Genomic DNA, 15,635 nt, shown 5'->3' on the forward strand with positions numbered 1-15,635 from the left:
AGTACCAAAATGTGAATAACACTGATATCAAAACTCACTTATTGCAGAATGTGCAGTCCCTCTTGGCATGGAAAGTGGGTCAATATCTGACGCGCAAATCACTGCTTCCTCGCAATCGGATGGAAACCACTCCCCAGTACAAGTCAGGTTGCATTTTCAGGCCGAGGGAAGCAAAGCCGGAGGGTGGTCGGCTCTTACAAATGATACCAACCAGTGGCTTCAGGTGGATTTTGGTAGTTACACTCGAGTGACACAAGTGGCGACTCAGGGGATGAACGGAGCCGATGAGTGGGTGACCAGATACAAGTTACAGTACAGTGATAATGGAGTGAACTACAAGTTCTACCAAAAAACTGGAGACAATTCGGTTACGGTATCGTTTTTCCTCATTTTATCAACTTCTAATAGACATATTTATATCATAAATGAAAATATTCATCTGCAAATACTGTAAATTTAATGCTTGCACCTCAGTTTGAATAGGACATAACCACGGTTAGGAAACCACAAAAGCACGCCGTTGACTAGCCACGTTGTTGCATTATCTCTTTAGTCATTCATGATTACCTGTTATTTTAAGCGCAATTCTGAAAGTAAAGCTGGGAAAACAAACAAACAAACAACTAACAAACAGTAGAGTAACTTATCACAATCAGATAAACAAACTCTTCCGTATCGAAAAACGTCCATGATAGTCAGACCCCAAATCAGGTCTTAATTAACTGTGATGTTTGTGACCATTTTAGGAGTTAAGGGGAAACCGAGACCGTGACGAAGTTGTATATAATACACTTCGTCCGTCACTCAAAGCACGGTATGTCCGCATAATCCCAACACAGTGGAACAAACATATCTCCATGAGGATAGAGCTCTTTGGATGTTCAGGTGATCGAAAACGATTCTTTGTTTTGAAAATATTTTTCTGATGGGTTAAGGGGTTGCTTTGGGCATTGTTTTCGTTTTTATCTAGAGACGGTTCTCAAGCAGGAGGCACCATGGCTAAAATCATTCCCAACGGAACTTATGTATAGCCAGCTGTGTGTGTTTGTAACCGTTAACTGTTTCTCAGTATCCGTTCTCCTTCTTTTTTGCCATGGAATTCTTACAATTGCGATTTTGAGAATTTGGAGTTCAGATCTAACAATATTCCCAAGCTAATATTTCTTTTCTTCTTATAACCTTCCCAACAACAATGATGTAAAGCAAAATTGCTTGATAGTTACTCACTGGAGGGGAAGATTAAATTTAAAGTTGACTCAAATCTGTCGCGGCTATTTGCTAACCCATACACGGACTAACTGACGAACTAAGATTATCCAGTTATGGAACTACCATTATATATCCAAAAAGTTGTCATGCTTGTCGGAAAAATTTCACGTCAAAAGAGAAACATCAACCTACTCTGCTGATTTACACATTTTAACCGTGACACAATGTAACGTTTATCGAAGACGAATAAAAAAAGATGTGAACAATTTATATAGCGCTTATTGGAAGCCCCAAAGCGCTTTATAATTGAAAATCCCTACTGGCAGGAGGCAGATCACTAGGCTATTTACAGAGCGCAGCCGAGGAGTTGAACTTAGGGCAACCGAGAACAAACCCAGTGAATGACAGGGTGGAGGACTTGAACCCAGGACACCGGAGTTCATTACCTTAACCACTCGGCCACGTCGCCTCCTCGTTGGATAAAGGTCTCCTTTCAAAATAATTCATAGGACGCCAGCATGAAAGTGGCAGTTGTTAAACTTATTCCAATAGAAAATAAAGGAATAACTAAAGTTCCTTAAATTTCCCAGATCAATTACAAATTTGGGCAATTTCAAAGCGGTATTTCCACAAACACAAACAATACCAAATTGTTAATATAGAATAATGGAAAGGAAATGATGGAAAGGTGTCCTCGGCATTTTGTCCAAACTATGACTCAACTTAAAATGAAATCATCAAATTACAAATCATGGAATCGGGCTGGGAGCTCGAGGTTCTCCAAGTAAACCATTGTAAATCCCCGATTGTCCGTTTTCTCCTCTAGATTGTATTTTACCAGTCGGTATGGAGAGTGGCTTAATCTCCGATGATCAAATTAGTGCATCATCTCAACTAGATTATAATCATGCGCCACAGCGTGCCAGACTGAATACCAAGATAAGTGGAACAAAGCAGAGCGGTTGGCTTCCTCTTACAAATGACCGTGATCAATGGCTTCAGGTGGATCTTGGTAGTTACACTCGAGTAACACGAGTGGCGACTCAAGGGAGGGATGGCTATGACGAATGGGTGACTTCTTTTGAGTTACAACACAGTATTAACGAAATCAATTTCAGGTCGTACAAGGAAGTTCTTGGAGGCAACCGCAAGGTACGCAGCGTTGACTAAATCAATGTAAAGCTACCTTAAGAATTATTGGTATCATTAAAAACTTCTGACTTACTCTGAATAAGAGATTTCATAGCTCTATAAATGGTTGTTTGCACATGCAACCAGGCTGAAAGCAGATTGATAAAAAAGAAAAGCAGTTGGAGCATTGTTATATTCTCGATCGAACTTCAACAAATTTGAATTAAGCAAAGGAAAATAGGTTTCTGACCCAACAAGAGCAAAGATTATGGTACACAGTAGATCTCAAGGCCAGGTATCTAGTTAAAGTACTTCTCTAACGAGCCATTATTTTCTTGGGCCATACAAGTCTCCATTAGAGTGTATCAATGTCCTGAAGCTTTTCAAGACATTGGGCAAGCCCTGGATCGTGGAGTCGAGACTGACAATATTGTATCAAGAAATGGGCCATTGTTGTGGGTTAAATTCGACTTCACAAGTTCAAACAAAAGCCTTTTGTTGTTTGTTGTGCAGAGGGAATTGTGCCGAGACTTGGCGAAGATTAATTTCAAATCGTCGCAAAATTGTCGGTGTGTAGAATTAACGGCACCAGGGGAGAGAGGTTAGGAAAGTCGCTCATGGGGGTGCTGTTCGCACAGGGGTACCCAAGGGAGAAAATGTCCTCCTTCACTATGCATGCTGTCTCAGTATATTTTTTTCAATCAGCGAACCAGTTGATTATAAATTTATTAACACGATAAGGATGCTTTGTTGTTAAGAACATACACGAACTATACTCGGCAAGAGGACGAGAGGAAAAAAGCAAACCAAATAAAACTGACTCTTTTTTCAACAGCTTTTAAAGGTATTCAATGTGGACAGAAGCGTAAATATTCCGTAGTGAAACATGTCTTTAGCGTTTTCTTCATTCGAGTTACATACCAAATAGCCCTTTGGGAAGAATGTAATAAGTCTTATTCATTATTGTTATTAAACCCAAACAAGAAACCTGGAAATGCAGAATTCTTTATACTTTACTTTGGTTAGTTGATAATAGCGCGCAGCACAAAGCCGCAAAACTAGCAGCTTTTATCGACGGTTTCCCTTGGTCAAGAGTTGTGAATTTTTAAAACTAACTTGCCTTACTCGTAGAAGAAGAAAGAAAAGAAAAAGCTTCATGTATGAAAACTTGCACTTTGGACTGCAAAAATCATCCGATTAGATTGATAAAAAGGATCAACTGAATGTGGTCGTTATAAAACAATGAAAGCATTGGTTGCCAGCGCGGCTCTCTTACCAAAGAAGCGCCAGTCTTGATACGATCACGCTTTCACTCTCGTAACGCAAAGAAAAGAGAAGAAAATTCTCTGTTTGGGAAAATACCACTTAGGAATTAAAAAACGCTCAGCTTAAGTGGTTGGATTGAAAAATGATATTTAAAGGTTAATGTTCTAATTTAGTCTTGCAGCGAGAACAATGGCGGCGCGCTCAGCTTTTAACAAAGAGGTGAAAGTTTTAAAAACTATCTAGTTTTACTAGATAACAAAATAGAAGAAAATATTGGCTTTTCGGAAAATAATTCTTAGGAATGAAGAATAACGCCAAGTTTAATTGCTGGACTAAAAAAAAATCAGTGATATTTGAGGCTTGTCGTTCTACTTTAGTCTTCCAGTGAAAACACTGGAGGCGCGCTCGGCTTCTAACAAAGAGGTGATAGTTTTACTATATAGTTTTACTAGTAACGTAAAACAAAATAGAAGAAAAAATTGACTTTAGGGAAAGTACATCTTAGGAATTAAGAATAACGCTAAGTTAAATTGCTGGAGTGAAAAAAAATCAGTGATATTTGAGGGTTGTCGTTCTACTTTAGTCTTCCAGTGAAAACTCTGGTGGCCCGCGCGGCTTTTAACAAAGAGGTGATAGTTTTAAGTTACTTCACCTTTCTATTTGTCGACAATAGAACATCGCATAATTAAAGCTACTATTGTTGCCGTATGATAATTTTATGTTCTTTCAGTGCGTGGCCACAGCTATTTTTAAGTGATCATTAACTGAGCTTTATCAAAGTTAGATCTCGTTGCTGCGAAAAAATGTCCAAGTACTACGAAGTCGCAAAAATTCTGGCTCTGCGTTCCATTGACGGACGTAAAGAGTATCGGGTGAGATGGAAGGGTTTCGGAAGCAAGGACGATACTTGGGTGCAGGAAGAAAATTGTAACAGCGCAATGAAGAACTATGCGCGATCTTCACTTAAAGGTGAGTAGATTGCAACAGGAACGAATTTTCTTTGCTTGAAGGCTAGTTTGTTCGAGACTAAACGTTTATCTTGGTCTTTTTTCAGGAAAAGAAAAAATTATAGATTATCTCGTCGGTGAGATTGGACAGAAGCTTTCTGTTCGAACTGTCCCAGAAAAGGGATACATTCGACGCACCACCATCCGAGTTCCGATGGATCCAGGGGTCTTTGAAGACCTGTTCAGTGGCCTAAGTCGTGGTATGAGAAGGTTTGATGTGACAGCCGAAGATCTCGGCAACCTTCTGCCAGATGGGTGGTCCGAACGAGCGTTTCGCACCTCTACCGGATGTGTTGTTAGTCGACAGCAGCCCATAACCATCCGGTTCGCCAACCAGAAGAAGTTGCACTACGATCATTCCAAGTGTCATCGCTGCCAATGGTCGGGAATTGGCGAGAAACTCACTCTTTGCCAAGCAAGGAAGACCTGGCCTGTCGATCTGAGTTACTTATTTGTGACTTTTAGCCGTGAAAGGAGCCACCAAGAGCAAAGGAAGGATGGTACGTTGAATATCAGCCGAGGTTACGTTTCACGATGTATTCCAGTGTTATTACATCGTTTGGAAATTACATTATCCTCGTTCGTTTCATTTGATGATCATAGTTTCTAATTTTTGTTTTTGTTTGATTCGCAGAGAAAATCGACCTGTCCTGGATAAGCTCAAGTTCAGAAGGAGAATAGATTGGATGCATGGAATTCAACAAGTCTATCGACAACAAACAAAACGGCTCTTTTAGGAGCCACCAAATAAGACAAAAGTCATTAACCAACTGAATATATAAAACACATATAAAGTGTATTAATACGATTATTACAACATAAACCAAAACAAATTTATATGAGAAACATGCACTGCGGAGTGGGTTTTGTCGAGTAGGCATGATTTAATCATAGATATCCCATATCTACCCCCTGTGGTAAAGAGTTCTTCTTTGAGATGAAGGGTCATATTGCCTCTCATGTCGCAAAAACCGAGTTGGCCATCTGCTGTCAGATATTTGGATTTTGCAAAAGCATTTGACTCAGTCTGTCCTGGTAAGTTGGTGTCTAAGTTAAAAATGTACGGAATTGGGGATCCCTTGCTCTCATGGTTCTGCTACTATCTTGTTGGAAAAAAACAGAGAGTCCTTGTAAATGGAACTTGCTCTACCTGGTCAGAAGTAGGATCTATGGTCCGACAGGGGTCAATACTTGGACCGATGTTAAATTTATTATTTGTTAATGATATGCCAAACGCAGTATCTAGCGCAAAGATTGCAATGTTTGCTGATGACTCAAAGTGCTATAAGATTATAGAGCAAGAGTCTGATTTTGTAAACTTGTAACAGGATTTAGATGCGCTTTTAGATTGGTTCTTGCGCAATGAAATGCATTTTCAACCTGCCAAATGCAAAAATGTGCGCATATCTAGGAAACGTGTAAGCCCACCAGTTACTTACAGTTTATATGGAATTGACCTGGAGGTGGTTAAATCTGAAAAGGATCTTTATTAGCTGGGGTTATGATTCTCAATGACACCTCTTGGAGGGAGCACATAGTTAAGGCAAATAGGATGTTGGGTTTCCTAAAGAGAAATTGCGCGAGTCTGGTCGATAGTAATGCTCTTTTGCGCCTTTACTGCTCATTAGTACCCTCCCATTTATGTTATTGCTCGCGAGTTTGGGACCCTTAGTCTGCTATAAATCAGTTTATCCTCATCGAGCAGGCACAAAGAAGAGCCACGCGCTTTATTGTAGGTAAAAACAGTAATCTGTGTTAGAAAGATCGTCTGATTAAACTAAATTTACTTCCGCTAAATTATTGGTTAGAATATCTAGATTTAGTTTTCTTTTATAAGTCCTTTAAAGGAGATGTAATTTTTACTCCACACTTTGATAAATATTTTTCCTTTCTAAGGGGGTGTTCTCGTCGAGCCAGCTCTGGACTTTATCTTAGAACAAACAGAACTCGCACCTCAATTTTCCGTGATTTTTTCTTCAACAGAATTACCATTTTGTTGAATAGTATTCCTGATGTCATTAAGTTAGCTACTTCCCTGGACTCCTTTAAGCGCAAGCTCAAATCTTTTTTCTTCTGGCGTCTGCATTATGTTTTTGGTGGAGATAATATTCGCTCGCACAAGATTATTTGTCCAAAATGTAGAAGAGTGAATATAAGAAACGCATGTTCTTGTTATGATACTTTTACTTAATTATATATATGTTTTGCTTTTTAGGTTTATGGGGTTGGGTAAGGTGGTTGAACCTTGTAGGGGATGCTATATACTTTTGTTCTAACACCTGTATATATTCTATATGTACAAATCTTGAAATAAATAAATAAATATATCGTTTAAATACATCATAAAAGCAAACGTAGGACTCTTTTCTTTTATTATTAATTGTTTTGCTTTCTGTGTTTTTCTCGTTTAGATATTTACCGGAAACAGCGACAGTGAAACTACTGTTTACAATAATCTCAAACCGCCAATCACAGCACGATACATAAGGATCTTACCCATAGAATGGTATACAAACATAGCGATGAGAATAGAGATCTACGGTTGTACAGGTAACGTTTCAACTGTAACAAAAATTGGGATTTCGTTTTACATGGTTGGTGCAAAGCTGAAGATACAAGTGCAACATCGCCCGAGAAAATGGAATTATAGCCTGATATAAAGCGAATTTGCATCGATGCTCGATGTAATGATATTTACTTAATCTTTTTCTTGGAAGTGCATGTCATTTTAACCATCCTTCCTGTTCTACAAGACACTACCGACGTCTCTAATGCTAGTAGCTGCAGCATGCGGGACAAGTGTCATTATGAACCTAATATCAGCCGTCCTCATAACAGTGCTCTATAGCTTCGTAATACAGCCTCGATGCGCATGCAAGGTTTCGGACTCTAGGACCCGATGCTTCGAAGTGGACCCGGATTTCTTCTCTTTTCCTTGCACCTAACGAGACGAATAACATCTTTCTCGATAAATTTACCTTCACTAATTTTAGTGTGCAGTACACCTCTTGGAATGGAAAGTGGAGAAATCAAGGATTCACAAATAACCGCCTCTACACAGTGGTCAAACAGTAATGCCCCATCAAGTGCCAGGTTGAATTTAAAGTTCACTGGAGTAAAGAGAGGAGGCTGGTCATCTCATGTACTGGATCTCAGACAATGGCTTCAAGTGGATCTTGGCAGCTATACCACTGTGACTGGTGTCGCAACTCAGGGGAGGAATGGATATCGGCCAGGGCAGTGGGTGACCAAGTACAGGTTGCAATACAGTAATGATGGAGTGAACTTCCATTTCTACAAAGAAAAAGACGACAACTCATTCAAGGTATTTTCAGTCTTATTACTTGCTGCTAATTTTCAGTAACAGGGGTAGGTGATAGCAAGTGCAAAAGCCAGCCACGCTTATGATTTTGTAGAATTTCCAATAGTAGCAAAAAAGTTAAGTTCATTAGAAATTCTAATTACAATTAACTTTTCGGAAGCGACAAACCGCGTTGAGCATTATGGAAACCTCCGAAAAGGTAAAAGCCAATTGAACCTGGGAAAAGGAACGGAAGTAGCGTTAGGGGATCAAAAAAGATCTCGATTAGTTTGCTCACAACTCAGAAAAGAATCAGCCGCCAACCCTAGAAATGAAGTGAACTATGGAAGTAAGGATGTATATTTGACGATCCAACCAATTATAATGTGTCAGAAGCAGGAAAAGCAATCGGCATAAAAAGTTCTCCATTGAAATAGAATTCAGATTCGTGACCAGTTAAGCTTTCGCTTTTTTTAGAATCGATCGAAGAAAATTGCTTTCATCTTCTGAAGAATCATCTGTTGTAGCAGACTCCTCGGTTCTGAAGTGAGGTTCAATAAGGCAATAAGGAACTTTTTCCGTGTTTACATGCTCTCATCTAAACACGAAGGGGGTTGGAGAGTTTGAGAGAGTTATCGGAGAAAGTTATCTTTATTGTTGTTGATGTTCAAAAACAGTTGTACATGAGTGATAACGAGTGCGAAAAGCAACTACGGGTATGATATTATGTGAATTATCCTCACCCCCTCCACCCCTAGTGTTTATGTTACAGTATGTAAACACGGACAACGTACCCTATTGCTTTCATAAAATTTTTCTCTCCAATAACACGACAAATGCTATTTATTTACTTCTTTATTGATATAGACTTTCTCAATACATGCACTGCATGCTGGACAGTATTATTTCCTACTAGCCAATAAAATCGCGCATTTGAAAACACTTAAACCGATCAAAACTTGCGTTTTAAAAATCAAAGTGAAATTGAAGTTCGTAGCAAGCGCCATGAAATAAAAAGATTTCAGTTTTGAATCCTCGTAAATTTTGACAGAAAAATTCTGCAATGTTTAGAGTATACGATCCCTTAGGGAGGAGGACGAGGAGATGTTTGATCAAGCTGGAAGTGAATGAATTTAGCAGCCGAAAAACATGGTTTAGAAGCTGAATCGCTTATCGCGCTTTGTGAAGTTCTGCTGGTTAATAAAGTTTTGGTGTCCCCGCATTCTGAATGGGAAAGTTAAAGATTATCTTTGCCAATGTGAGAGTAGTCTTTAACGGTGAGACCGTCTCTCCATGAGAAAACTACATTTTTGGAAAAATTGGAAAGTCAAAACACGGCAACCGATCAGGTGGGGGATGTTTGCTTTTAGAGAATGCAGATATATATATATATATATATATATAACTAACTGCAGACAGTACTGTTTCGGCCTTCTGGGCCTCATCAGTGCAGTGCTAATGCTAGGATGGGGGAGAACCGAGACGGTCACCCCAAACGACCCAACCTTTGTGGTATCGTCTAAGCCATGCCAGAGTGCTCAAACTAGAGTAAACCAGCGAGCATGCGCATATATATATCTGTATATATATATATATATATATATATATATATATATATATATATATATCTGCTGCAGACTGCATTCTCTAAAAGCAAACATCCCTCACCTGATCGGTTGCCGTGTTTTGACTTTCAAATTAGTGAACTGATGAAGGTCTCGGACCGAAACGCTTTTTATTAAACTTTTTAGACTTTTTATTGAGTATATGTCTTCCTTCGCTCGAATTTGTCCGTCCTCGTGTGCCACACTAATTCTCCTACCATTTATCGAGGTTTGGACTGTGAATCCTTTTGGATCCTTCTGGCGCGGCGTCACTGTTGGCTCGACGCCTTTTAACTTATTATATATATATATATATAGAAAGTTTAAAAATTGCGAGGATGGACAACTTCTGACGTCAAACATATAAAAAATTTTAATAAAAAAACGTTTCGGTCCGAGACCTTCTTCATTTATTTACAACTTTTGAAATGAAAAAGAGAGCATTACATAAGATCGAAGTGCTAATAATTACGTAATTACCGATTACGACTAATGAACTGGTGCTAAAAAAAGATAACAAAAAAACCTAATTACAATGGACAAAATACAAGAAACAAACCCTAAAAACTAGGAGATAAGAATACTAAACATGTTAAAAGGAGTGGCGTAACCAATTGCAAAGAAGCAGTGCGCATTTTGAGGACACAATTTTTTCAAATACGTACCGACCTTTTCTGGGGAATAACATTTATAATTCTTTCTAACACATAAATAGATGATTGCCAAAAGAACCGGAATGACTTAGGGCCACAATTACGAGGAAAATCCTCCACAAACATAGCAATTTTTTAGCGAGGGATCGATGACAAAGAAAACAGAAGTTATTCAAACCAAAGAAGGTGTGTTTTCACTAGGACAAGTTTGACTAGAGGAAGTCGGAAAAGACCGGAAGTAAAGTGAAACAGCTCTCCTAAGGTTAGCGAGTTTAAAATGCAAGCTGTTTTCACAAGAAAAAACAAGGGATTATCTCGCCTTTATGACCGGAAATTCCCCCAAAGTTATACTACCTCGCGAGATGGTATAACTCGTCCTGATAAATGCTGCAGCCAATCACAATGCCCGTAGTGACAGATGCCTGCCTTACCGTGAACTGGCAAATATTTTCCAGACGCTTGTGCTCACCACGTGGTTCACTTTGCAAACCACGCTTTCGAAATGGCAGACGAATTCACTTGTAATAGAACTGTGGAGGTTTCTAGAATGGTTAGTCATGGTGACTCATTAAGAATGCTTAATGAAACTTTCTAGAACCCTTAGTCAGCAATAGCGATGTAATGATACCAAAAATAGTTGTATTACAGATCCCTGGAATATTCTAGAACATTTTGTAAAAGATATATAAAGAGTCGCAATCGGTTGAAGTTAGCCTTTCTCTTAGAGCAGAGCCAGTGTATTGTGTAACAGTGTGTTGTCGCGCAGTGTCAATAGAGTTAGTGCTGTCGCGAAGAGCTAGAGAAGATAGTGTTATTACAAAGCCGGACTGGAGGGGATTGTTGGAACTATTTACTGTTACTGAAATCGTCAACCACGTGGAAGGCTACGTTGAGGAAAATTTTGTGGACATCGATAAGTTACTAGAAGGATCTTTGAAGAGAACCGTGAGTTATGCAGTAGTGCATAGAGATTATAGTTTTACAGAGGGCTCTAGGATAAGAGGATAGTTATTGTAATGGTTATTAGTATCGCTCCGTAGTAAGATTATTACGTCAGTCAATAAAGTAGTTGAGTTGGTACGAGTTGTATCTTTCTGTCGGTTGTGCAAATACACTCAGAGAAAGCTTTCGCCGAAACATTTATAATGTAAACTTAAGGTAACTTAAAAGGTTTCCGATCGAGCTTTGATACATTTTTTGAGTAAGTCACTGGCACCTGTCAATTGTGACACCTGTCAATTGAAGAGGAAAAAAGCGCATGTACGCTTTTAACTAAACAACAGTACTAGTATGACAAACACACACGAGTTCAATGAACGTGCGACGATCTTCTCGTAAACGAAAGCACTCGGACATCTTACGGAAAGTATTTTTTGTTCCCAACGACGATTAATCTTCGAGGATTACCTATGTTCCGTTTTAAAATGTCACGGAAAGTCAAATTGTAAGTGAATGTAAATGTGTGGTTTGGAGTTATCAGTCTGTTTGCTTGTTTTCTACAACGGTGTGTGTAAAGCTGTTTTTCTTCCGTCGAAAAGCTGAAGTCAATGAGACTCTTTCCAGCTAGATACTAGGGCATTTAATGGGACCTTTATTTATCGAATTCCTTCGGTTTATTGTGAAATTTACGGTAGAAATGTCCACTAGGAGATCTTACGCATAGTATTTTTTATTTCCAACGACGATTAATCTTCGAGGATTTACCTCTGTTCCGTTTTAAAATGTCAAGGAAAATCAAATTGTAAGTGAATGCAAATGTGTGTTTTGGAGTTGTCAGTCTGTTTGCTTGTTTTCTACAACGGTGTGTGTAAAGCTGTTTTTCTTCCGTCGAAAAGCTGAAGTCTATGAGACTCTTTCCAGCTAGACACAAGAGGATTTAATGCGACCTTTATTCATCGAATTCCTTCGGTTTATTGTGAAATTTACGGTAAAAATGTCCAAATTCAAGGGACTTGCAAAGAATAGGCGAAAGTGTATTTATAGGCCAGAGGAACTTAAAACTGACTTCGCTCAACATATCACAAACGAACAAATTGTGTGGAAGAACTCAGAATAAATGAGAGTCACATTCATTAACGTAATTGTTAACTACAACTACCTCTCGTTTTGACTTTCTGAGTTACTATTTGTGAAGGATTCTTAAATAAACTGTTTTATGGCCGCGTTTCAATCTTTTAAAAAACAAAACTAGTACCACAAAATTTATTTCGAAATCAATTTTTGCGGAAAGCAAAAGTGATTTGAGAGCGAGAGAGAAGAAAGAATTAATGTTGCCTACCGCCAAAAGGTCGTGACCAACGTTTTTGCTTATGCAGTCTGCTCAGCCGGCAAAATGAGATATATTTGTGAAAAATTGCAACGATGCTTGAGATGTTCTGCAAAGTGACTCAAGCAGGATCGCAGGATTTATAGAATACTGCCCACTTAAGAGCTTAGAAAAAAAAATAAAGGTTTGGACGGTACGCGTTTTCGTGAACATTTTGTAGTAAGCATGATAAAGAGTGTCTTGTAGAGGATATCATTGCAGTACTCAAATTTTGTTATCTTTACTTGAGCTCCATCCATGAGGTCGTCCAGCCCATATTCAATGAGGCAGACTTGGTCTCGGGGGAGAAAGAAATAGCTAAGACCCAAATCAAAATTTGCCAATTTTCTCCATCTTGATATTTTTTTTTTTTTACTTTGCGAGCATTGCAAAAGCTTTGGGCTTGAAATGTTTTCAAATTGTGCAAACACCAAAGGTGTGACGTTACAAATGCGTTTACGTATTTTCCGACCAGTTGGCCAATGGGAGCGCGCGCACTATCTCGGTTATTTTATAAAAGTCATTGTAAAGCTAGTTGACACAATGCCTTTTGATACAGTAAAGAGAAGATGCTTTTCTTTTCAGCTTTTTGATGGTAATCAAAACACCGACAGCATTGTATATCATAAGTTGGCGAGGCAAATTACGGCACGTTACATCCGGTTCATTCCGGTGGAATGGCGAAATCATATCTCTATGAGAGTGGAAATCTATGGCTGTGAAGGTATCATATCGAGGTCTATCTCAATTGCTATTTCAGTAGTTGTATAAATGTTTTCGTATAAACTTAAACTTTTAAAGTGTTATTCACATCAGCTTTTACAAAATAATTCATGATATAAACTCAATGATACAACATTAAAGCTGAAACATTCTTGATAAAAGATATTAGCTAACAATATACCCCTAGTTGCATATTACATGTAGTTTGAAATTAGAACAAATACTTGAATAAACCAATGCATGAAGGGCAGCTCTTAAACACCACGCATCTTTTGTTGCTTCTGTCAAGTCCCTATTAAGGTGGCTGAGCACAGTTTTGATAGGTTTTGAGTGTGTCATTCGCTAAGTACCTTTACGGCGGAAGTGAAAGTGCTGATCTTCTTGTCGTGAAGAATGTGAGGTTCGACCTGTTTGTTGTTGTTTCCGTTGTTTTCGGTTTCGGTTGGAGAAACTGAGTGTCGTTTGCAAAGTTCTCTTCTGGCTGCCTCGTTCTGAGATTGCTTTGCTCTTCGCGGGTTTTACCCGGCGCGAGAGGTAAAACACGTAGAAAGACTTTGCGATGTTTGTTTCTGTGACTTAAAACCCGCGCCGTCACGCGAACTGCCATTGGCCGCACGCAAACTGTGTTCAACTACCTTAAGCTCGTTCCCTAAAAGGCTTTCCATCGAGTCAACTCTCAGTAAACTCGCACTTCGTCCAAAAGGCAAGAAAATAGAGGACTAAGATATCTAAGAAATCAACTACAGCAAATCGAAGTTTGGCTGGTTCATCCCATCAAGGAGATTCAGCAACCCATTCCTATTTTCTTCTTCTTCCTCTGCTTCTTTTCTCTTATTGTCCTTTTATTGACAAAAAAAAAAAAGGATGCTTTGCACCGCTTGGTATGGAGGATGGAACAATCACTGATATCCAGGTCAGTTCTTCTTCGCGACTGGATGACAATCATTCACCAAGTCAGGCCAGATTGAATTTTAAAGAAGAAAGAAATATGGCTGGTGGATGGTCAGCTCAGTTAAACGATAAAAACCAATGGCTACAAGTCGATCTTGGCAGTTACACTAGTGTGACGCGTGTGGCGACTCAAGGGTTGAATGCCAAGGACGAGTGGGTGACCAAGTACAAATTACAGTACAGTGACGATGGAAAAAACTACCCGTATTACAGGAAACAGGATGACGACAAATGGACGGTATGTCTAAGTTAGATTTTCCATCCGTGTGGTAGACAAGAGTAACATCCAAAGGTTACAACTTTTTCAACCATTTTCTTTCCAAAATTTGAAATTATTTGGAAAAATTCGTAGTGATATTAATTACTTTCTTGAAATTAAAAGGTAAGGGCCGTATATGTCATTTTAAAGGCCCTCCAAAAATTGACATCATCCATGTTACTCATACAATTTACAGGTGCTGAATGGTAATAAAGGAAGTGATACCATTGTATATAACAATCTGAATCCTCCAATCACAGCACGGTTTATACGGTTTATACCAACCGGTTGGCACAATAAAATCTCCATGAGAACAGAGATCTATGGCTGTCCAGGTATGGCAATTATAAATGTGGAGTTTAGAATTTAGTGGCCAAAAAATGTAAGAAATCAATCAGCTAGTTTGACTGCGAAGCGTAATAGAACTTCAGTTAGAGACCGTTGTGAAATTTTAGGGCTGGTCTTTCAGCCACAAAAATAATCTTCTAATATACCAGCAAGTTAGAGGGGCCTTAGCGTCGCAGCATCATTTTTCGTACATCATTATCAGGGACTTTTGAGAGAAGTAGATAAACGGTACGATGAGATGAATGCGTGGGTCATAACTTTGGTATTTTATTGAAGTCATTTTGACTAAAATCAACCAATCCTTTGAGTGAGCACAACAGTTTATCACAAGGAGCTACTTTAGAAGAAAGATGATTAGTGTGTCGTGTAAAGTTTGGATAGTATCTGCATCTGACACACATCTCTCAACAACAAATGCAGCATGTATGACTGCCCTTGGAATGGAAAGTCAGGCAATAGAAGATGCTCAGATTAGTGCTTCTTCGCAACTGGATGGTAGCCATTCTGCAATACAGGGAAGACTGCACCTTAAGAGAAATGGTCAAAAGCAGGGTGGCTGGTCGGCACTTACAAATGATCTTAATCAGTGGTTACAAGTGGATCTGAATACTTTTGCACGGGTAACGGTAATAGCGACTCAGGGGAGACATGGATCCGAAGAATGGGTCACCAAATACAATTTGCAGTACAGCGATGATGGTGTAACCTTCACTCTCTACAAGGAATCTGACAGCAGCTCAGAAAAGGTGTGTTAACAATTTCACAGGTAAAACTTCGCTTGATAGCGTTACCTTATAGGGTTTACTTCTAGAAATAAATAATTAAAAAGCAAATCGTTTAAAAACAGATTCAAGGATCTCACCTTAGCTCAATACAAT

The 15,635-nt window shown here is 38.9% G+C and overlaps 2 protein-coding genes across 2 annotated transcripts in view; both read left to right on the forward strand.

Moving 5' to 3' along the window:
• The window catches only part of LOC111342321 (uncharacterized), a 32,776-nt gene that overhangs the window by 4,085 nt on the left and 13,056 nt on the right, over positions 1 to 15,635 (forward strand). The window contains exons 7-15 of the mRNA XM_022949392.2: positions 48 to 373; positions 747 to 885; positions 2,036 to 2,361; positions 7,025 to 7,163; positions 7,607 to 7,938; positions 13,062 to 13,200; positions 14,063 to 14,388; positions 14,606 to 14,744; positions 15,178 to 15,503. Coding sequence (XP_022805127.2) covers positions 48 to 373; positions 747 to 885; positions 2,036 to 2,361; positions 7,025 to 7,163; positions 7,607 to 7,938; positions 13,062 to 13,200; positions 14,063 to 14,388; positions 14,606 to 14,744; positions 15,178 to 15,503 — 2,192 coding nt within the window. The remainder of the gene's footprint in view (positions 1 to 47; positions 374 to 746; positions 886 to 2,035; positions 2,362 to 7,024; positions 7,164 to 7,606; positions 7,939 to 13,061; positions 13,201 to 14,062; positions 14,389 to 14,605; positions 14,745 to 15,177; positions 15,504 to 15,635) is intronic.
• Positions 4,410 to 5,294, forward strand: LOC148734853 (uncharacterized). Its single transcript, XM_088755434.1, has 3 exons — positions 4,410 to 4,575; positions 4,661 to 5,113; positions 5,248 to 5,294. Exons 1-3 carry the CDS (start codon positions 4,410 to 4,412, stop codon positions 5,292 to 5,294), a joined length of 666 nt encoding a protein of 221 aa, XP_088611560.1.

The sequence above is a fragment of the Stylophora pistillata genome, chromosome 3 (assembly GCF_964205215.1).
Source record: "Stylophora pistillata chromosome 3, jaStyPist1.2, whole genome shotgun sequence".
Lineage (NCBI taxonomy): Eukaryota > Metazoa > Cnidaria > Anthozoa > Scleractinia > Pocilloporidae > Stylophora > Stylophora pistillata.

What these genes read in the sequence shown, in the direction of transcription:
- LOC148734853 (XM_088755434.1), top strand. Translation starts at nt 4,410, where the DNA reads ATGTCCAAGTACTACGAAGTCGCAAAAATTCTGGCTCTGCGTTCCATT. An exon ending in TGCGCGATCTTCACTTAAAG is followed by an intron (nt 4,576 to 4,660) that starts GTGAGTAGATTG and finishes GTCTTTTTTCAG; the next exon opens with GAAAAGAAAAAATTATAGAT. An exon ending in CCAAGAGCAAAGGAAGGATG is followed by an intron (nt 5,114 to 5,247) that starts GTACGTTGAATA and finishes TTTGATTCGCAG; the next exon opens with AGAAAATCGACCTGTCCTGG.